This window comes from Cavia porcellus, unplaced genomic scaffold (assembly GCF_034190915.1).
Source record: "Cavia porcellus strain 051 isolate PalLab524CR breed Dunkin Hartley unplaced genomic scaffold, mCavPor4.1 scaffold_4, whole genome shotgun sequence".
NCBI classification, from domain to species: Eukaryota; Metazoa; Chordata; class Mammalia; order Rodentia; family Caviidae; genus Cavia; species Cavia porcellus.
Window position 1 is genome coordinate 101,489,317 of NW_026947487.1, and position 23,491 is coordinate 101,512,807.

At 38.1% G+C, this 23,491-nt stretch overlaps 1 protein-coding gene across 2 annotated transcripts in view; it reads left to right on the forward strand.

The window, feature by feature from the left end:
* Positions 1–23,491, forward strand: part of Utp4 (UTP4 small subunit processome component) — a 31,138-nt gene that overhangs the window by 530 nt on the left and 7,117 nt on the right. Inside the window, exons 2-12 of one of the 2 annotated variants that reach the window (XM_003471991.5) lie at positions 474–634; positions 3,803–3,994; positions 5,530–5,614; positions 8,561–8,650; positions 13,336–13,547; positions 17,136–17,307; positions 17,412–17,503; positions 18,584–18,680; positions 19,134–19,198; positions 20,999–21,121; positions 21,643–21,799. In XM_003471991.5, coding sequence (XP_003472039.1) covers positions 476–634; positions 3,803–3,994; positions 5,530–5,614; positions 8,561–8,650; positions 13,336–13,547; positions 17,136–17,307; positions 17,412–17,503; positions 18,584–18,680; positions 19,134–19,198; positions 20,999–21,121; positions 21,643–21,799 — 1,444 coding nt within the window. In that variant the 5' untranslated portion in view covers positions 474–475. The remainder of the gene's footprint in view (positions 1–473; positions 635–3,802; positions 3,995–5,529; positions 5,615–8,560; positions 8,651–13,335; positions 13,548–17,135; positions 17,308–17,411; positions 17,504–18,583; positions 18,681–19,133; positions 19,199–20,998; positions 21,122–21,642; positions 21,800–23,491) is intronic. The other variant, XM_063247564.1, reaches the window with a different exon arrangement.

Here is a 23,491-nt window from a genome sequence, read left to right on the forward strand (position 1 = left end):
CATTCTTTAGAGTTGGGGAAAGCTGACTGCTAAAATGGAGATTTCTTAAACCTTCAAAGTTAGGATTCTAGAGTTATGGAATAGGACTCTGGAGAATTTTTACTAAAGTATCTTTATTTAAACCAGCTTGAGATTGGTGGGTTCCTGCGTGAAGCATGAAAGCATCGTTGGATTCGGGCGTGGTGGCACACATCTGTAATCCTAGCATTGAGGAGGCTGAGGCAGGAGAATTGCTGCGCGTTCAAGTCCAAACTGAGCTACAAACTGAGTTCGGGACAGCCTGAACTGCGTAGTGAAACCTTGTCTCAAAAAAGAAAGGAAAAGAAAAGAAAAGATTGGTATTTAGGCGTGAACTTAAGTGAGATATATTTGGAATTTTCCATATAGAATAGTAATAATATACAGCACATGTGATACTCCAGTTGATATTTGACAATAATATATGTGTGTGTGTTTTTTTTTTGTCCCTGTAGGAATGGGTGAATTTAAAGTCCATCGAGTACGTTTCTTCAATTATGTCCCACCAGGGATCCGCTGTGTGGCTTACAATAACCAGTCAAATAGATTGGCTGTTTCTCGAACAGATGGCACTGTAGAAATTTATAACTTGTCAGCAAACTATTTTCAGGAAAAAGTAAGTCATTTAGAAGCCTAGTTTGGCATTTCTGATGTTGATTTTCTGCTAAAGGTCTGTTTTACAACTTGTGTGTCTTACAAGTGACTCCCTAACCTTTGTGGAGTTGTTTAGAACCAAATAAGATCTCCTGCCTGATTGATGAGAGAAGCTGAGAGATTTGACCAGTGTAATGTTGGTTAGAAAGGTTTTACCTAGGAATTTTGGCGTCTCACTCCTTGTCATTTGGAAAATGAGATTTGCTGGATCTTTTGGCCACAACAAGAAGGGAAGTTGATGAGAGAGCATTGCAATTTTGGTAAGGTACCATTTCCTTCTGGGTGTGTCAGTACCCCTTTTATTGTCAATTCAGAAAAGATAAACATTTTCATATCAATTTTTTGGTGACATGATGGCAGGAAAGTGGATTCTTAAGTTCATTTGTCAGAGAATGTAGATGTACATGCCTACATTTGGGAGTAAAGGAGATTGTTAATTAGGTAAGACATCCTTTGGATGTACACAGAGTGGTAAGCACTTAGGTTTCAAGTAGCAAACACAGGACATTAAGACAAATGTCAGAGGCTCTGCCTTCAGGGTATTCAAAGACCAATGGGGGGAAGATCAGTGTATAGTTTCTGACCAACACAGTGAAACCGAGCATAGCATAGCACCTTCATAGAGAAATACATTACTCTGAGAAAGTGGTTTAGGAAACCTGGAAAGGGAGGGCTTCTTGAACTAACTCCTAAAAAAGGCACATAATAAACTTCAAGTGGTTGTCCACCACAGATAGGCCAGTCACCTTCTGTAGTGTGGAAAAACATACTCTGGTGCATACTTGTTGCATCTTGTGATTTTCTTCTGTTGGTTATTTATAAGAATTACATTTTGTGTATTTGTTTAACATTTTTTTTTCCTCACTACACTTCGTTTGTGAAACAGGAACCACATCAGTGATGTTCATGATTGTGTTATTCCTACCAGTTAGCAAATGCCTAGTACAAAGCTATTACTGGATTAATGTTTGTTAAATAAATCAACCTTTCCTTACCCCTTATTTTTTTTCTGCTCTCACTTTCATCCATTAATTCAGTGTGGTCTTCTGCTTTTTTCCATATTCTCTTCCCTACTAGTTAGGATTGCTTGCCACTATTCAGACCAAAGGGAAAAAAAAACCAAAACAAATGGAGGGCAGGAGTCAGAAGGCCCAGTTTTCTTCATGCCTGTGACTCTGGCACTTTGGACAGGCCATTTCAGCAATATGTATGTAGACCTGTTCAAGTTTCAATCAGGAAAATTTAGTTAGTCCTTTTTGCATCAAGCAGGGGTAAGATTATAATGCCTTGATTTGGAAACTTTTTGAATGCTCCAAAGTGCTTAGAAATCTGAGATTTGAACAAAAAGCCAGAATGAGCTGCATTATTTTATTTGTAAACAGCTCATTACAGGTAAAATTCACACACTAAGCTGTATGTATTTAAAGGATAGTGTATACATTGGTAATGTTCAGCATATATTGTACTGCACCTGTTTTTTTTTTTGTCTTTTTTTTTTTTTTTTTTTATCGGTACTGGGGATCGAACTCACGACCATACACTTGCAAGGCAAGGCGCTTATGCCGCTGAGCTAAATCCCCAGCCCATGTACCTCTTAATAGTGATGATCCTTTTGAGAACTGTGCATTAGTCGATTTGGTTGTTATGCTTACATTGATGGTGTAGACTTGCATCTACAGTACATAATTGCACAGCATGTTATCATGCAGTTATAACATGAAAGTAAATATTGGTGTATCTAAACATAGCAGGGTACAGTGTAAAAGTTAAAAATGGTATACTTGTCTAGGACACTTCTATGAGTGGAACTAGTAGGGCTGAATGTTGCTGTGAGACAGCTAGTTAGTGGTGGTGAATATGAAGGCGTAGGACAGACTACGCTACTATAGACTTTCTTACCACCATGCACTTAGGCCCCATGGAATTGATTGATTGATTGATTGTGACAGGGTCTCACTCTGTAATTCATGCTGTCCTTGAACTCATTATGTAGCCCAGTCTGGCCTCAGACTCACCGTGATTCTCCTTCCTCAGCCTCCCGTGTGCTGAGATTATAAGCATGCACCACCACGTCCAGCTTACAGGAAATCTTATTTTTAAAATCTTTAATAATAAATTACCCTTAGCTTATGATAACTTATTTTATAAACTTACTCTTTTTTACTTTGACTCATAGTAAACATTGTACAGCTGTAGATGTTATCTCCCCCTCTTTTTAATAGTATATATTTGTAGTACACAATAAGCACATTTATTGTGGGAACTTGGTACATGTACAGATCCTTGTCCTGCTCACTCCAGTCTCCCTCATCCCCACATCCCCTTCCCATCTATATCCGTTTCCGATCAATATTTTTTATGTCTATAAGATTAGATAACCATATTACTGAGTTTTGTTGGATCATTGAACAAAACTGTTTCCAGTCTCACTGTTTGAAAGTCCACTTTATGTGCTTTAATTTTGTAACTTGAACAACTATTTCTAAGATAACAATATGTAATCTATTAACTAGTGATTTCCTATTGTTTATTTTTCTGAAATTCTGTATAACTTGTACCCTATTTGTTTTTTTTTTTTTCTCCATAATAAAAAAAAATATTTTTTATGTCCTTATGCTTTTTAAATTTTGAAATTTTATAAACAGTTTTGTTAAAAACTAAGATGCCCATAGTGTAGTATATTTGTGACTGTCTGATTAAGCAATAATATAAGAAATCCTCCAAATACATATTTACATAGACTGTATGTATGTATATATATGTATGTATATATACATGTGCTTAGTGAAACCACCACCCATTCAAAATAGTTGTATTAATTTTTAGAAAACCAGATAGTTTTATTCATTTGGATGCATCAAACCAAACTTAAGTATGCTTCAGTCTGATGAATAGGTTTTACTAAATTGGCCCTAGTGTAAAAAGCAAAAATAAAAAACTAAATCTAACTGTACAAGTAAACTATAATAATTTTAATTAACTAAAATTTGAACATGAAGAAAATGAAAATATGAACATAATCTTGTAAGACCAAAACTACACAATGGTTACTAGTAGATAATTTTTACTGAATTGCATACCTATGACTGATCAATTCATGGCATGTTGAAAACTTCTGCTGTTTCTGTAGTTTTTCCCAGGTCATGAATCTCGTGCTACAGAAGCTCTGTGTTGGGCACAAGGACAGCGACTCTTTAGTGCTGGACTCAATGGAGAAATTCTTGAGTATGACTTACAGGCGTTAAACATCAAATATGCTATGGATGCCTTTGGAGGACCCATTTGGAGTATGATTGCTAGCCCCAGTGGCTCTCAACTTTTGGTCAGTAAGCAACTATTGGTAATTCATATTGAGATTTTTCTTGTGCACATTTTCTTCCTTGTGTTTATAAGAAGAGTTAAGTTTTATTGTGGCACATAGCTGAATCTCATTAATTCCAGTCACAAGATTGCAGTTGATTTTGTCTGTTTTTTTTTTTTTTGAGACAAGGTCTTGCTACATAGTACAGACTGGCCTTGAACACACAGTATGACCTAGGCTGGCCTTAAACTCAGCGATACTTGTGCCTTAGCTTCCTGAATGCTGGTATTAGAGGTGTGCTGTCAAGACTTGGCTGAAGTTGATGCTGAGGATTAAAAATCCTTTGTCATTTTTTTCTGCTCTTGCTGCTAGCTTGGACCTTGTTTATGTATTTATGAAATGAGAAGTTTACTTAATTCAGTTTCATGTTTTTCACACTGTACTCTTTTTTTTTTTTTTTTTTTTTTTGTCTTTTTCCTTTTTATCAGTACCGGGGATCGAACTCACAACCACACACTTGCAAGGTAGACACTTATGCCACTGAGCTAAATCCCCAGCCTCTGTTTTTATGTATATATATATATTTTTTTTTTTTTTTTTTTTTTTTTTACCGGTATTGGGAATTGAACTCACTTGCAAGGCAGGTGCTTATGCCACTGAGCTAACTCTCCAGTCCCTCCACATTGTATTCTTGAGAACTGGGAGAAGCACAGACTGTTTTTTGTCTTGGTGTGCTTTGTGTTTCATTATAAATTTTGTTTCAGAAAAACAGCATAATAAATCCTTCTGTAGATGCACTCTGTACATGTATGTATTAATAAAATCCAGGAAGTCTTTCAGCAAGTTAACCTGTGCATGTATAAATTTCAACAGTTTTTCAGTTAAAAAAAAAAATACTTTTTTTGGTGGTGGCGGTAGCTTTTTTGAGACAAGGTTTCACTATGCAGTTTGGGCTTGCCTTGAGCTGTTTTTATAGCCCACACTGGTGTCAAACTCACAACGATACTTCTGCCTCAGCCTCCTGAGTGCTGCGATTACAGGCATAAGCCACCATTCCCGGCTTCAGCAAAATTTTTTGATATAGATAGACCTTGCCCCTACAATTGTCCCATTAGAATGAATGCTTTCAGAGATTTAACTTTTCTGTGATGAGTCTGAGTTTTTTGCTTTTTGTTCTTTTTTTTCCCCTCTTTTTGCACAAATGGGTAAGTCTTAAAATGTCTCTACTTATGTTAGAAGGTTAGTAGGTCTCTTATATAGGCCATGTGTCTCTAGCAGTGCTATACCAAGAAATTCTACTTCTATGCCATGTAGGAATTGGGCCACTGATTAGAAATCTTAGTGTCAGCCTACTTTTTGGTATGGCTTTTGATATGGGGACTGCCAGGGATATACTCTCTGCTTGTTGATACTAGTACCTTTTTTCTTTTTTCTCTCACAAATTTTTTCTTTCTGGGCAAGTAATACTTTAGAGAAGATATCTATATATGAATATATAGATATAGTGTGTCTTATGAAGTGTCTATCTTTGTTTTCTGCCTCATTTTCCCTAATAGATTGGCTGTGAAGATGGATCTGTGAAACTATTTCAAATCACCCCTGACAAAATCCAGTTTGAAAGAAATTTTGATCGGCAGAAAAGTAAGAATTGTTTTTGGTGGGGCAGTGAAAAGCCTTAACAAGAAGTTAGGTTACTGTGCCACTGGGGATGGGATTCTTTTTTCCCCCATGGTTACAGGTAATGTTTTATCCATATGCTAATTTTATATGAGTACTGGGAATGTGCTAGAAGCTATCCCATTGTGTACCACACTTGTGATTACCTGGTTATAATTCAGAAAACCAAAAATTCAAAGTAGGAAAACTAATGTTTCTGTGGAAATCAGTTTGTTGGCTATCACTGCTTTTTGGGAAGTTTTTGTTTTTGTTGTTTGTTTCGTTTGTTTCCTTTCCTTTCATTTTGTGTTTGTATTTTTGAGACAGGATCTTGCTATGCAGTCCAGGGTGGCCTCAAACAGTGATCCTTCTGTCTCAGCCTCCCAGATGTGCTGGGATTACAGATATTTACCACCAGGCATAGCTTTTTGTGACTTGGAGGGGTGGCAGTAGCGAGACAGGTTCTTATTCTGCAGTTCAATCTGGCTTTGAATTCACTTTTGCAGCCCCGGCTCCTGGGTCAGCCTGCCCAGTGCTGAGATTACAGGCATGTACCACCATGCCCGGCCTATTGTGATGTTTTTTTTTGGGGGGGGGTCTTTTTCCTTTTTATCGGTACCAGGGGTCGAACTCACGACTGCCTGCTTGCAAGGCAGGCGCTTATGCCTCTGAGCTAAATCCCCCAGCCCCCTGTTGTGATGTTTTAACATGTGTACATGAAGTTTTAAAACTAGAATTTCATCATTAGATGCTGTGGTACTTTCTTTTTTTCTTCCCAGTGCTGGGTATTGAATGTAGGACCTTATTAGACATGCAGACATGTTAGGCAAGTACTCTACAGCTCAACTACATCCCTAAGTAGCCTTTTTAAATTTTTGTTTACTTATTTATTTTTGGATACAGGGTCTTGCTAAGTTGCCCAGACTGGCCTTGAACTTGCAGTCATCCTACCTCAGCAAGTGCAGAAGCTAACATTACAGTTGTATGCCACCCCACTTGGCCAGTAACGGTTTCTTGATTTTATTAGTACGTTCGAGTTGAATGAAGAGGTTTTATAAACAATTGCCCATGCTTCTTGGACTGGACTGATACCAGCCTATAAAACAGATATTGTTGGGCTGGAGGTTTTTTGCTTAGTGGTAAAGGTGCTTGCTTGGCAAGCGCAAGATCCTGAGTTCGATTTTGGGTACAAAAAAAACCCAAACAAACCAGATGTTATCAAACAGTTTCTTGAAAGGATCAGGGAGTAAATATTGTAGGCTTGCAGCACAAAGCAGCCATAGAAAATACTTAGATGAAAGGGCATAGTTGTGCTCCGTTAAAACTTCACAAAAATCGCAAATGGGCTTTTTGCTGATCCTTTCTCTAGAGAATAGTGACTGTCCATTTGTTCTGTCTGTCCATTAGTAGTAGTTATCCTCTGCTGATCAGATTTTTTTGTTTTTTTTAGTATGTTTTAAGATTATTTTTAATATATACTTAATAGAATTTTAAAAAATTTTTTTGTGTTGTTTTATTTTGTTTTTTTTGGTACCAAGGATTGAACTCACAACCTCATGCTTGCCAGGCAGGTGCTTACACCACTGAGCTAAATACCTGGCCCAGGATGCTTTTTTAAAAACATATGAAACAAAATAAGTATCTCATTCTACTCTGAAGGCAACTTTGTTTTTTTGGTATCAGGAATCAGACTCAGGACCTCCTGCTTGCCAGGCAGGCACTTGTGCCACGGAGCTGTATCCCCAACCCTGAAGGCAACATTTTGAAACTAATCCTCTAGACTTTTGAAAATGTATTTATATAAAAATATACACAGAGAAGATTTTTTGCACTTGTTTTTCTGCTTGCTTTTTCACTTAATAGACATATTTTTCCATGTCATTATGCTAGTCTGCATACTGTTCACTATGTATTTCATATTTAAAAATTCCTATTGAGGAATGTTAATTTTTTGGTTACTACTACAGCCAGTGCTGGTATGAAAGAAAGTGAATTTTTGTTGTTTTGTATTACTGGAGATGGAACCCAGGACCTTTGCATTGAGCTATAGTCACTACCTTTTTAAAAAAATTTTATTTTTGAGACAGGATCTTGTAAAGTTACCCTTGCTGGGCTCAAACTTGCAAACCGGAGTGCTAGGATTACAAATGTACCACCATACCTGGATTTTTGTTTTTGTTTTTTAAGACAGAATCCCCCTTTATCAGTGATAGTGAGCCTTTTTGAGTGGTAACAAACAGCTTTTGCAGCAGATGTTTGCCACTACTGCCTTACATAGTCCAGATTGGTCTTGGACTTGCCTCAAATTTATAATCCTCCAACCTCAGGGCCCTCAAGTGCTGGGGTTTTAGGCATGTCCCACAATTCCTGGCTGCAGTGAAGATTCTTATAGTCATGTGTTGCTTAACAGGATATGTTCTGAAAAATATGCTGTTGATTTTATTGCACAGACATCATTGTTGATTTTATTGCACAGACATCATGGGGTGTGCTTATACAAACTGAGATGACTGTGTCATTAGGTAATATAATCTTATGGGATCACCATTCTATAGGTAGTTTATCATTGATGGAAATTTCATTAGTACGTGATTATATACATATTTGGGCTATTCATGCAAGAATTTGTAGAACAATTATTGGGGTCCCAAAGTATGTTCTTTAAATTTGGTTAGTTTACTACTACATCACCCATAAAAAATTGTATTTGTTTACGCTCCTATTCATCGCATATATTATTAAAATTAGTATCAAACATTTTACTGTATATCCTAGAGCAGTTTCTCATGTTATAAAACAGTCCCTACAGTCCCTTCACAGGGGCATGATGGATGAAAGAACTAAGTCTGTGAAACTAGCTCTGTAAGTAATTGTGATTACCCTTTTTGTATATTTATGTGTATGCCATTTTCTTTTTGTACAAATCTCAAGGTCGCATCCTGAGTCTCAGCTGGCATCCCTCGGGTACGCACATTGCAGCAGGCTCCATAGACTACATTAGTGTGTTTGATGTCAAATCAGGTGACTGTTTTTCTCAATTCATTCAGGAGGTGGGTTTTGTGAGATGGGTTCCAAAAGCTGCACTATGTCATGCTTTCATTGACCTTGAGGCCCTAACCTTCCTTTAACCTTCTGCGATATGCTCTAGGGATTTCACTCCTTTCTTGAACTGCTATTGCTGCCTATAGGAAAATCTTTTCTTCTTTTTAATCTTTTTATCGGTACCGGGGATTGAACTCACAACCACCTGCTTATGCCGCTGAGCTAAATCCCCAGCCCGGAAAATCTTAGTTGTCTGTTAGAATGCAGTGTTTTTCATAATAAGAATTCAAAATAAAATTCATCCTTAACTAATACTACATTTAATATGAGTGATCATTGGAAAATATATATATTCCCAGTACTTAGTCAAAATGGAACATAAATCTTGGTAGTATAATTAGTGAGATTGGAGATTTGAAAGTAAGAAAACCATGTTTTTTCTCTGTTTTTGTCCTGGAAAATTGGCTAGTAGTGTTCTCTAGTAATGAAGTTGACCTCATATGGCCATGTCTGTACTTATGTCTAAGACAGGGCGGCAAAACAGGTCAGACACACTTTTCCTTTTCCTTTTTATTGAATGCTTAAGGTTTCAAAATTTGTTATCAGTTATACATGCATATAAAGAATTCCTAAGAGTTTAATATGAAAAAGCAGATGTCTGCGTGTATCCCTTCTCTCTCTACTCAAAGGCAGTCACTTCTCCTATCTGGTTATTTTGGTATTTATCTCTGTGCTGTACATAGCATACTTAAAATGCTGTATTTTGATTTTTCAGTTTTTACACCATTATTTACTGACTTCTACAACGGAGCCCTTTTTTATCATCTGCCAAAGGTGCCCCCCACATTCTTCTGATGTTTCTTGTGTGCTAATGTTGTAACTTTGCTTCAGATTAGTAGTCAATGTTTCTATTATTATGAGTGTGTAAATACTACTCTTAGCACAGTAAATTACATTTGTAGTGTACTTTTTAAATAACAACCCCCTATTCATCCTCAGATTCTTTCAGTTGTGTTAATTAGCATGAAACACATCAGGTTTTTCCTACTGCTTTTTTGTTCTTAAATAAGTCTCTCCCAGACCTTTTTGACTTGGTCTCATGTAGCTTAGCAGTTCTGAGTTTGCTGACAGCTGTGAAGTCTGGAACTCTGTTTGTCACAGTCATTCTGGAGGTCCCCTTTGTGTCTTTGTTGGATTCTGTGTCCATGTTAGCAAATCTGGTGCCATTCTGAGTTCATCTGATATACATACAGAGACTTGAGTTTGTTTGCTGAAACTTGTGGGTGTTCCATTTATTTACTTACTTACCCACTTTTTCTCAGTGCTGAAGATCAAACCCAAGACCCCTCATAACTGTTAGGCAAGTGCTCTATCACTGAGCTTCATTCCACCATTTATCCTTATCATCCTGAAGTTTAATAATTGATTTTCTTATTGTGTCTCTACTTTTTTAGTGTATTAATCAATTGGACTGGACACCTAAGAAGTTCTTTTAATCCAAAACTTGTGTCTTTTAGTTTTAGGGGAAATTTATTATTATTATTATTATTTTGCCAATATTGGAAATTGAACTTAGGGCCTTCTCACTGATCTACCTTCTCAGCTTCCAAATGTAATTTTTTTTTATGTTGAGATTGGGTTTCACTAAGTTGCTCAGATTGGGTTTGAATTTGGGATCCTCTTTGACTCTGCCCCTTAAAGTGCTGCAATTTCAAGTGTGCACCACCACATCTAATTTCTAGGGGAAGTTTTTATAATTATTTTGTAGAGTGTTTCTCTATTTTCTCTTTCTGACTTTAATTACTGTATTTAGATGTTGCTGTTGCTTTTTTCATTTTTAAAAAATCTTAAGTTTTTAATTTTTGTGACGCTTTGCTATAAATTTGTTATTGTATTTTAATTTAAGTGAATTTTTCATTATGCCATTTCCAGACTGGGAACTGAACTCATGACCTTGTGCTTACAGGCAGGCACTGTGCTGTTGAACTGTATCCACTTTTTTCTTTCTTTTCTTTTTTTTTTTTTTTTTTAAGCCAGTCAAATTTAGCAGTGGGGGGGTGGTATACCAACTTTAGTGACACTAATGCACATTTTTCTTTTATAGTATTGGGAATTGATCTTTCAAAAAATCAATTCTTCAATTTATTAATTCTTTGTATTTTTTTTTTAGTCTCCAGTGTATTAATTTGTGCTCTGATCTTTATAATTTCCTCTTTCGTACAAGCTTTTGGCTTAGGCTCCTCTTCTTTTTCTGGAAGTTTGAGGTTCATCAAGTTGTTTTTTGCGCTTGCTCTTTTCCTGATAAGTATTTACTACTATAAATTTGCCACTTAGGACTGCTTTCCTTGTGTCCCATAAGTTCCGATTGTTGTATTGTCATTATAATTCAACTGTAAAAACTATCTAATTTTTTCTAAATTACACCTGAGACCCATTAGTTATTCAGGAGGGTGCTATTTAATTTCCATGTGTTTATGGAGCTCTTGTGGTTTCTTTTGCCATGGATTTCCAATTTCATTGCACTATGATCTGATAATGTGCATGAGATAATTTCAGTTCCTTTGCATTTGATAATTTCAATTCCTTTGTATTTACTGAAACATGTTCTATGAGCTAGTATGTTGTCTGTTTTGGAGAATATCTTGTGTGCAGCTGAGAAGAATATCTGTTCTGATGTTTTGGAGCCATCTACTAAGTCCAATAAAAATTTGATTCAGTTGTAATATTTCATTTGTTGATTTTTTTTTTTTTTTGGTCTAGTTGATCTGTCTTTTTGTGACAGTGGGGTAGTGTAGGTAGTTGTTTTATATAGTTGGGTACTGGTATTTATTGCATACGTATTTCTGATTGTTGTCTCTTCTTGTTGGATTGTTTCCTTTACCAGGATATAGTGACCTTCTTTATCTTTCCTAATCAGTCTTGGCATGAAATTCACTTTGTTTGCAAATAGAACAGCTACCCTTGCTTTTTTCTGGGTTCCCATTGCATGCAGTGTTGTTTTCCATCTTTTGACTTTCAGTCTACGAATTTTTTTTATTAAATGTATTTCTTGTGTACAGCATATTGTTGGGTTTTGTTTCTTGATCCATTCTGCCAGTCTGTGTCTTTCTTTCGATTGGTGAATTGAGACCATTAACATTGATGGTTACAACTGGTAAGTATTGACTTATCCTTGTCATTTTTTTTCCTGTTGTTGGCTCCCCCTGTTTTTCTCCCCTCCCTGTTTAATTGTTTTCCTTGTGGGGTGGATTCCTTCTTTTGGGGTTCATGGAGTTGTAGTCCTTGTTATCTTTCTCTACAGTGTCCTTCAGAACATTTTGAGTGCTCATTTGGTAGTTATAAATTTTCTCAGATGTTCTTTGTGATGGAAGTACTGGGAACTGAACATAGGGTCTTTGCACTAACATACATTCCCAGCTTCTTTTTCATTTTTAACTTTTGGGACAGGGCTTTGCTGTGTTGCCCAGGCTGGGCTCAAACTTGTGATTCTTTTGCCTCAGCCCTGCAGAGTGCTGAGATTGGAGGCTTCCATGTGCAGGTGAATGTTCTTTCTTATAGCACTCTTTTTTTGTTTTGTTAGATGTGAACTCTTTCTAGGGATATTCTATTTGTCACGGGTTCTGTACTTTGCCCATTTCTTTCCTGATGCTCATTTATGTGTTTTTCTGTTGGTCTATTTTGTCTCTACCTTTCACATTGGAGGCTTTCCTTGCATATCTGCTGTTGGGTCTCATCGCGGTATATTGGCATGTGTAGAACATGGGCTTCATTAAAGAATGATCTGGCTGGACAGTTTGGCAGCTTTTGAGATGAGGCTCTTTAGATCTTTTCTCTTAGGGCAGTCATATCCCCAGATGTTTTGTTTGTGGTGCTGAAGATCAACTGAGGGCCTTGTGAAGGCTGAGCACACATTATACTAACGAGCTACACCCCAGGCCCTTCCAGAAGATTTTCTTTTCCCTAACTGATCTCAGCATTCTATGAAGAAGAAAATTGGTATTCTCAAAATTCAGTTAGAAATTTTCACTTAACCTTGATTTATAAGTGCTCCCCCTAATCTGTGCCTAGTATTCCTTTTAGAGAGTAGTCTTCAGTCTTTTGTTTCAGATGGAGTTTGGGAAGCTGCTTGGCTTCTTAGATAAGGGATGGTTATCTTGAGGGTTCAGTGCCTTAAGTTTGTTTTCAACCATTTCCTTTTTTGAGCCCCCCCCCCCCCCATTTACTTATATTTTGAATTAGGTGACTTCTTGATTCTTGACATTTTTCCTGGCTGACATAGGCCTTAGTTTTAGAGCTCTTCTAAGCCAGTCATCACTGTGTCTGCTTTTCAGTTTCTGGAATTTTGTCATTGTTACCTTCTCTCCCTTCCCATGTGTTGAATTTTAAAACAGTAAAATATGTTCATGCAGCAGACCAGCTCTAAGTCAGTGTCCACATCTCTTTTCACTTCACTTCTCCAAAGAGACCTTTTTCTCACCACACTCCTTTCACTTTCCACTCTGTTTCCTCAAGTAACAACTTTGGACTTCCGAAACTGGGTTCGCCACAGCTATTATTTACTGACTGATACTATTTGGGCAACTAACTTAACCTACCACCAGTATTTTTTGTAAACTAAAGGAAAAACAAGTTCCATTCACTTGTGTGCTTTTCTTATTTTTCAGGTAGTGCTATCCGTAAGATGATCGTAGACAGGCAATACATGAGTGTATCTAAGCGGAAGTGTATTGTGTGGGGTGTGGCCTTTTTGTCTGACGGCACTGTCATAAGTGTGGACTCTGCTGGGAAAGTGCAGTTCTGGGATTCAGCTACGGGGACACTTATTAAGAGTCATCTCATCGCAAATGCTGACGTACAGTCCATTGCCGTTGCTGATGTAAGTATATAGTTCTGTGAGTTTGTGTGCCACCTAGGTGGTGAGTCATTGATAACTGACAAACATTTCATGATCCAGATGATCTGGAGAAGATAAGGATCCATATCATTTCTGTGGATCTAATCAGTTGGAGAATAAGGGTTTTCTTCAGGTTCTCCTCTCTTTTAATCCAGTCTGCTTATAGAAAGACTACAAGCAGCTGGGCATGGTGGCATGACCTGTAATCCTAGCACTCAGAAGATTGAGGCAGGAGGATCACATGATTTGGAGGCCAACCTGAGCAGCACATTGAAATCCTGTCTCAAAAAAACAAAACAAAACAAACAAACAAACAAAAAACAAAGATAGGGCACAAGCAGCATAGAAGACTCTTGATAAGTGCTGTTTCCCATTTAGAATCATTAGCAAATAACTTTATAATGATTTTGGAAAAGTTCATTTTCTGCTGTCTTAATAAGTCCAGATTTGTGCTGAAGAAGTGTGTCTTTCCTTTTGGTAACATGAATTCTGATTCAGAAGCCTTTGAATCACTCAGCAGTGAGGCGCAGAAAGTGGCTTTGAGATTTTTTGGTAATTCTGTATTGTTTTGTTACTAGATTCTGTATTTTTACCAACTTCCTGTGAACATTGCATGCTCTCCTGTGTGTGGACACTCAGTTTCTTTTGTAACACTCATTTGTGCTTCCTTTGTTTTGCCATAAAATATTTCTGTTCCATTTTATAGATTTTATATGAAGACAACTTGATGTGTGTTAAAGTTGCATGTAAACTGTAGGAGTTGTTACCTACAAACAGTAGTAGTAGTAGAGTATAACTGCATAGCTGGTCACAGTAACATACCCCTATAATCCCAGCAGTCTAGGAGGCTGTAGAAGGATCACAAGTTTGAGCCCAGCCTGGGCAGTTTAGTGACTTAGTGAGACCCTATCAAAAAAGACTGAAGATGTAATTCATTGTATGGACCCTGGACTCAATTCCCAGTACCACTAAAAAACAAAAGTATAACTACTCAATGATATTTCAAAGAACAAGAAAATACATATTTACTATTATAAAACTGTTTCTGGGATATACTGTTAAGGGAAATAATAGAACTATATTATGATGAATTGATACATAATTGTTTACTGTAAGAAAAGGAGGAGCAAACTGGTATAGTAGTGCACACCTGTAATCTCATTTAGGGGGAAGACCACAAGTTTGAGGCCAGCCTGGGCAAGTTGGCAAGACCCTATCTCAAAACAATAAAAAAGACTATGGATATAGCTCAGCACTTCCTGAATTTGATTCCCAGTACTGTTACACACACACACACACACACACACACACACACAAACCAGGGTGAAAGGGAGAAAAGGAGGAACAGTTTTGTCAGTTTTTGTTTTGTTTTTTTGTTGAGGCAGGATTTCCCTATGTGGTTCAGATGGGCATTGAACTCACTTTGCCTCAGGCTCCCAAGTGCTAGGATTACAAGTGTGTGACACCACACACACACACTTTTTCTTTTTTTAACACATGCCTGCATTATTATATTGAGTCTTAACTCTGTGAGACATGTCATTATTTTATCATCTCAGGAAAGAAAGAAACAGCCACATGCCAGTGGTGTGGGGTGGTTATTGGAGATTGAATCCAGGGCCTTTGGAGTGAGTTACATGTAGCCCCTCTTTGTTTTTTCTTTTGGAACAGGGTCTCACTAAGCTCCTGGGGTTGGGCTTGAATTTGTGATCCTCCCGCCTCAGCCCTCAGAGTGCCAGGTTTATGGGCATGTGCCACCATGCTGTACTGCTGCAGTGCTTTTTTAAATGTAAAAGATACAAACCTGTGATATAAACTGAGGTCCATAATTATGGCTAATTATTGTCTTGTTTCTTATGTGTATATGAAAAGGGAAATAAAAGTGAAATATATTAAGGTATTCTTGAAACCTCTTCATATTTAATCAGACTTTGACTTCATCTAAAGGTTTGACTTTACCGACTCTGCCCTAATAGATACCCAAAAAGTTTTGGAATCTAGAGCACTTCAGATTTTTGGGTTGCAGACACTCAGCCCATAAAATCTGTGTAAATGTTCCAAAGTCCAAAAAATTACACAGTCTAGAACAGTGTTACCCAAGCATTTCAGATAGAGGACACTGAAATCACACCTGAATTTCATTGCTGTGCATAGGTAGGTAGGCATGTGTCCACATTGGTTTCCCCATTCATCTGTTGATGGCCTTCTCAGTTGTTTCCATCTTTTGGCTATTGTGAATGACACTGCTCTGAACATGAATGTACAAGTGTCTAAATTCTTACTTTTGGTTCTTTTGACTATTTGCTTTCATTACTATTTTTGCTTGGTTTGTTTTGTTGTTGTTTTTGTTTTTATCTTTCTGAGACAGAGTCTCACTATGCAGTTGAGGCTGGCTTTGAACTCACTTTGTAGCCCAGGCTGGTTTTGAAACCCTCGCAGCATTCCCCCTGCCTTAGTTTTACGAGGGCTGGGATTACAAGTATGCCACTATGTGTGACCTTTGGGTTTTTTGTTAACATTCTAAATTTGTTTTTTGAGATTTCTTTCTTATTTTTCTATATGAAATACCCTTATTCAAGTAAAGAACAATTGCTATTTTATCTCTTTTTATAATGAGCCTTCTTGCCTTTAAGTTGTATGTCACTAATATGAGGGACACATTCTGAGAAATTAGGCATCATGTAAACATCAGAGTATACTTACACAAACCTCTAGAAGGTAGAGACTTGCACAGTGCACACCTACTTTATTACTGTCTGTGCTCTACTTATACGTGGCTGGCCGTGCAGTAGTTTTGTTCACACAGCAAACCTGAGCAATGTTTTGTGCTGCCGTGTTTTTAATAGCTAGAGTGTCACTAGGACATAGGAATTTTTCTGCTCCATTATAATTTTTGAGACTGTCATCTTACATGCAGCCTTTTATTGACTGAAACATGATGCAGTGTTGACTGACTACATGTGAAACAATTGGAGGTATGAACTTAATTTTTTCTTGATTCTGGTTCTAAACCAAATTGGGTGAGAAACAAATTTCCCCATTTGGTCAGCATTAAACTTTTTTTTTTTGTCTTTTTCCTTTTTATTGGTACCTGGGATCGAACTCACGACTGCCTGCTTGCAAGGCAGGTGCTTACACCGCTGAGCTAAATCCCCAGCCCCGTCAGCATTAAACTTAACCATTAAATTTAATTTGGTTCTAGCCAGGTGTGGTGTTGCACACCTATAAACTCAGCACTTGGGAGACCGAGGCAGGAAGATTCCCTCAAGTTCTAATTTAGTTCTGGGTTTATCCAACTGGGTTTATGACCAGAATCTTGGGACAAATTAAGTTTGTGACCTGAGGTACTGCTGCCATTGTTATTTGTTGGTAGGGGGCTCATTCTGGCCTATGTCTGAGCTTGCTTCTCTGATGATTTCCAGAAGGGAAGAATCCTAGAATCTCACTTCTAATTCTAGGAATAAGTCCTCCCTTGAGTAACCCAGAAAAAAAAAAAAAAAATCAGGCAACGTTTTCACATGTGGACCCTGCTTTGTTCACGTGTACCTCCCTTATGATTGAATTTCTCAGCAAGAAGACAGTTTCGTGGTGGGCACAGCTGAAGGCACAGTATTCCATTTTCAGCTGGTCTCTGTGACTTCCAACAGCACCGAGAAGCAGTGGGTACGGACCAAACCATTCCAGCACCATACCCATGATGTGCGTAGCGTGGCCCACAGCCCAACAGCACTGATATCTGGAGGTGAGTCCTGTTCCCAGCCAGCCTGCCTCTTTAGGGTGCCCCGCTCTGGTTATTTTCACGAGACTTTACATTCTGTCCCCCTTCTTCCCTCCACCTTGCTCCAGGTACTGACACCCACTTAGTCATTCGCCCTCTCATGGAGAAGGTGGAGGTGAAGAATTACGATGCTGCTCTCCGGAAAATCACCTTTCCCCATGTAAGCGTCACTCCCCGTTTCACAAGACTGAACACATCTTACACTTTCTGACCCACTTCGCAGGCCTTGCTTGGCTCCCTGCTATATTTTACTATTGCCAAGGCAGGCCTCCTTCAATCTTGGGGCACAGAATTTGCAGCAGCATAATTCCTTTTTCTTGACAATGGTGGCTTATGAGAATTTGGTTAGTGTGTTTTCTGTTATTCTGAAGAAAGTAGAAAGAATCTAGACTCCCAGTGTTTCTTCTTTCTATATTTTCAAGCGAGTTTGTCTGCCTGTCTCTGTCTGTCTGTCTATTTTATTTTGGTACCGGGAATTGAATTACTCATGACCTGATGCTTGCCAGGCAGGTGCTGTCCTTCTCCACACTTACTTCCACATCCCATTTGCCAGTCTCCCGTTTGCCTGTCTCCTCATTGTCACATTCCTTATCATGGCGTATTGATCTTGGACTGGTCCTTTAGCTTCTCACAACACTCACACACTTGTAGCAGTCCTTTCTCCACCTGGACTGGCCATTCTGAAAGTCTCTTTTTATTCCTTTTAATGTCCTTTTACTTTTGAGCTATTTCACACGCCGTTGTTCTCCCTAGAACGTCCTGTCTTGCCTTCTTTGCCTGACTAGTTTTTGCTAGTGAACCTCATCTGGGCTCCTGTATTTATTCCACAAGGCTAGGTTAGATGGCCTTTTCTACTATGCTTAGCCATGTTAGACTTTTTTTTTGGTCTTTTTCCTTTTTATTGGTACCAGGGATCGAACACACGACTGCCTGCTTGCAAGGCAGGCGCTTATGCCCCTGAGCTAAATCCCCAGGCCCTCATGTACAGTGTAGTGTAATTGCCTGCTTAATTCTTTGTCATCTTTTAGATTAGAAGCTTCTTAAAAGCAGTATCTGTTTTTAGTCACTGTTGTGTTGCCAGACCCCAGGACAGTACCTACCCCGTTGTAGAATTCAGGAAATGTTTACAAAGTCAGTGGATTTCAACAATTAAAAAGGTGCCGAGATGTTGCTGCTGTTATTTGCTACTGAGGCTGTAGATGACCTGCTCTGTTTATAACTTTGCAATTCTTGGATATAGCGGCGACTCATTTCCTGCTCTAAAAAGAAGCAGCTTCTCCTCTTCCAGTTTGCTCATCACTTGGAACTTTGGCGACTGGGATCCACAGTTGCAACAGGTAAGAGAGAAGAAAGTTTTTTCAGTAATAAAACTGGAAAATGGGTTTAATATCTATAATCTCTGTAGTTTGGGAGACTGAGGCAGGAGGATTGCATGTTTGAGCCCTGTGTGTGCAACTTAGCAAGACCCTGACTCAAATAAAAAAATTAAGGCCAGGCATAGATAGCTCAGTGTGCAGTGCTTGCCTGGCAAGTGCAAGATCCTGAGTTCAATTCCCATTCCCCATCCCCCCAAAATTAAGGGCTGGTGATACAGGTAAGTATCAAGACCCAAGATTTAGTCTCCCTAGATTCAATCTCCATTGTTTGGGGAAAAAGTTGTACAGTAGATCAATGTTTTTCTGATTACTGTGGGTAGAGTGTTTGTTATACCAAAGAATAACTTCTTAGATGAAAAAATTACGATAATCCTTTGATAAGAAAAAAGAACTTAGGGAAGTTTCTTATTTCAGGGAAGAATGGGGATACCCTTCCACTTTCTAAAAATGCAGATCATTTACTGCACCTCAAGACCAAGGTAAGGAGAGTTCACTGTGTGTTCATTCTTTAACATCCAAAACATTTTCGCATTCTGAATTTTGACAGTTACATCATTTGTGTAATAAACTGCATGAATTCTAGAACTACTTCAGTGAAGGACTGTTGTAACCAGAGCTAAATTTTGTGTGATTTAAGTTGAGCACTCAGTAGATAGTAGATAAATGCTTAAAATTGAGGAAAGTGTTTTATTCTTTTAATATGATGAAAATAGCATGCATATTTAAAAATTCAGATGCTATGAAGGTAATATAATGAAGCATAAACCTTGTCACCCTATGCCTTTTTTCTTTCTTTCTTTTTTCTTTTTGAGACAAGAGTTTCACTGTGCAGTTCAGGCTGGCTTTGAACTCACTTTGTAGCGTAGGCTGAATTCAAATTCCTAACTTGCAAGAATCTTCCTGCCGCAGCCTCCGGAGTGCTAGGATTACAGTCGTGCGCCACCACTTGCTTTTCTCATTCCATTGTGGTAGAGATAAGCACTACCAACAGCTGTTGTCATAGCCTTCTAAAAAAGTATTTTCACTGTTTTGTTTATGTATATAGCCTTTTTACATTAATAGGTGAACTACTATCTCCTTTTAAAAAGATCTTTAGGCTGGATATGCTGGTACACACTTATCATAGAACTTGGGAGGCTGAGGCAAAAGCATCACTGTGAGTTCAAGACCAGCCTAGACTACATAGTGAGTTCAAGGCCAGCCTGAACTATATAGTGAGACCCTGCCTCCCCCACGAAAAGAAAAGATCGTTATTGTAATTAAACATTCCTGACTATAGTCTATCCAAAGAATTGAAACAGAATATTTTATGTCCTTCACCACTTCTAATTCTGTTCTCTGAACATTGTTGATGAACTGTATACCCTTGTTTCCACATCTTTTTTTCCCTCTGTGTGTGTGTGTGCGCCTTTGTGTGAGAGATAGAGAGAGAGAATATGTTATGTATGTAACATGGATCACTGGGCCTGGTAATGCACGCCTGTAATTCTATTACTTGGGAATGTGAGGCAGGAGGATCACTGAATTTGAGGCCAGCCTAGGCTACATAGTGAGTTCAGAGCCAGCCGGAACTATATAACAAGACCTGTCCCAAAAAACAAACAAAACAACAAAAAAATATTAAATCATTTTGTTTTGTGAGTTTTTTAAATTATATAAATGTTACATTGGACTTTTCCTTTATTAAAATATTTTTGTTTACTCTTTCTTAGAAGTTTTTAAAGTAGGTTGTAAGAGGCAAAACAGAAAATCAATACTCGTAGTCACTTATGTTTCCAAGCTTTCCTGCATTAAATCTTTCCTTAGTCAGATTTCCCAAGTATGCAATTGTGAATTGCTCAATAGGAGTGAATTTTATGGGCCAGGGATGTACTTCAGTGGCACTGCACCTGCCTGGCAAGCAGAAGGCTCTTGAGTTTTTTCCTGGTACCAAGAAAGAAAAGTCCAGTGCCAGAAAAAGCAAAAATATTTTAAAAAAAGAAAAAATAAAGAAAAGAAAAGAAAGGAGCCAGGTTTGATGAGACACACCTCTAATCCCAGTTTCTAAGAGACTAACACAGTGCGCTCACGGTCAAAACCAACCTACGTAGCTTCATTCGTGGATTTGGAAGTTTAAGTAGAGCTTTTATTCTTGGATTTGGAAATCAAAGCCATAATCACAGTGAAACACAACATGTGTCAGGATGATGTATGTATATTTGTGAGAATAGCCAGTGCACAAGGTTTTATACAACTCGTCGTAAATTCTGTGTGCTCATCTTGCTTCCTATTGTTCCCAGGGTCCTGAGAACATTATTTGCAGCTCTGTCTCCCCATGTGGAAGCTGGATAGCATATTCTACAGCATGTCGGTTTTTTCTCTATCGGTTGAATTATGAACATGACAACATAAGCCTGAAGAGGGTAAGTGATAGCTGATTGTGTGCTCACACAAGAGGGAGCTCCTTAAATAATGTGCCTTTCGTGTAAGGGTGAAATGAATTGGATGGGAATCGTTTGATGACAAGTTATTTGGAGACAGTTGTGCAAAAAGTGTTTGTTTCTATTTTTAATTGTTAAGTTTTGGGGAATGCCAGAAGTAGCAACAAGTCTAGGCCCTTCTGCTTAGTGGTTTCATATTTAACTTAATTATTTTCATGGGAGAGAATTATTTTTAGATTAAAGGGGGAGAACAGGCTACAGGAAGCCTGGCCCCTGGTTAGTTAGCTTGCCCAGAGACAGGCTATGTTAATGCAAGTTAGGTTGGTTGTGATTGTTTTTGTTGGGGCTGTATGTATGTCTACTTCTTCCCCCTCCCCCCTTTGGTATGGGGAATCTAACTCTTAACCTAGTGCTGTAAGGCAGGTCCTTATGCCACTGAGCTAAATCCCCAGCCCTATATGTCTACTTTTTCTCACAGGACTTCGCTGTTGGTTCACCCACAGGTTTCCAAAATGCCAGCTTTTCTTCATTCTGCCCTTCAGATTTTATTTTCTGAAGATTCAACAAAGCTCTTTGTGGCATCAAATCAGGGGTGTCTACATGTCATTCAGCTATTGGAAGGAAGCTTCAAGCACCTGCATACTTTCCAGCCTCAGTCAGGTGGGAGTTTGGTGTCTCAGATGTACCTTTTTTCCTTTTAGATTTCAGATACTGTTCTGACTGCAGATACACTCACTCACGTTTGCAGCTTAAAGTAGGAGGAGGTATTTGGCAGATGAAGAGACTGTCTCTGTGCACTCTGAAATGTTCTTCACACGTAGTCTTTTCTCACACTGAGTTTTTAGTTCCTTCAGTGGGAGCCAGAGAAGTTCTGTCATCCTTAGGAGTTTTATTGGGAGAGTGAAAATAGATCTGTAACCCTGACACCCAGAAGTAACTATGTTAATAGTTTGATGTTTTTCAGTGTATGATTGTGGATTTTACCTGTGTTCATGTAATGTTTATGGCCATTTTTTAATGTTCCTTGAGAACCAGTATGCATCAGTGAGCATGACTGTATATACAGTGATGCCTCGGTTTACAGACTCAATTTGTTTGATAATTTGGGGGAAGATGGACATAGTCATGTTTGTCACCCTATGCAGAGTTTGCAAATGGAAGCAAAATTTTTCTAAACATTTTTGTTTGTGAACTGAATTGTTTGTGAACAGAAGCAGTTGTGAATAGCATTTGTGCAGTAAGCGTTGTGTTGTTAAACATTGTAGACCTACCTAACTTAGCATCCATTTAAGTTGGTATTTGAGGGCGCTGGGGAGTTAGCTCAGTGGCATAAGTGCCTGCCTTGCAAGTACGCAGTCCTGAGTTCGATCCTCAATACCAAAAAAACAAGTGTTGGGATTCGGATACATTTCTTGTAGACCTTTCCAGTCTCTTTTGATTTACCCGCTTGTTGTCATTTATACTCCACCACTCTAGAAATGTAACTCTTTTAATTTTAACTGTCATTTTTCATAAGCTGCTCTAGCAGCATACAGAAGAAATCTACAGTTTAGCAGTTAGATAAGTTACACTAGCATAACTTAAGTAGGTACTCAAAAAGGAGGAAGAACCTATGTTCAGTACATGTGTATTGGATTTATTGATTACCTAGTATGTTTTTAATTTCAGAACTTAGACTGTCTTGCATGTAGCACCCTTTCTACCATCCCTACCCTACCCATTCTTTAGCAGTTGGTTTATGTCTTATTATACAGCCCCTGCATTGTTTGGGGATGTTATGTGCAGCTTTTACTCTGGCCTATGGCACCACTGTCTGTTTTTAAATTCTGTATCATATTTGGTTTAAAATTCCTCAGTGATAATTATGGCCTGTATATGCCCCTTCATGCTAAATAGACAATAGATACACAATAAACTAAAGGATACACTTGAAGTTAAAATTTCTGTGTGTCCGTTACTTTGATTTAAAACAATTCAAGAATTTGAAACAGATATATAGATTTTAGTGATGAATGCTACCCTGATATTAGGAGTATAGAAATTGTTTTATTCGGGCTGGGGATTTAGCTCAGCGGCATAAGCGCCTGCCTTGAAAGCAGGCAGTCGTGAGTTCAATCCCTGGTACCGATAAAAAGGAAAAAGACCAAAAAAAAAAAAGAAAAAAAGAAATTGTTTTATTCAAGCTGGTATAAGTGATGCCTTCAGTTTTATCTCTGTGGCTGTTTACATGAGATTAGGCTAGTTTTTAAAAGTTTAGCATTTAGAAATAATTTGCACAATTCTCAACACTAATTTGCGCAGTTCTGCCAGGGACTCAAAACTGTGGGTCTTAATGACTTCTGCCATTGTCTT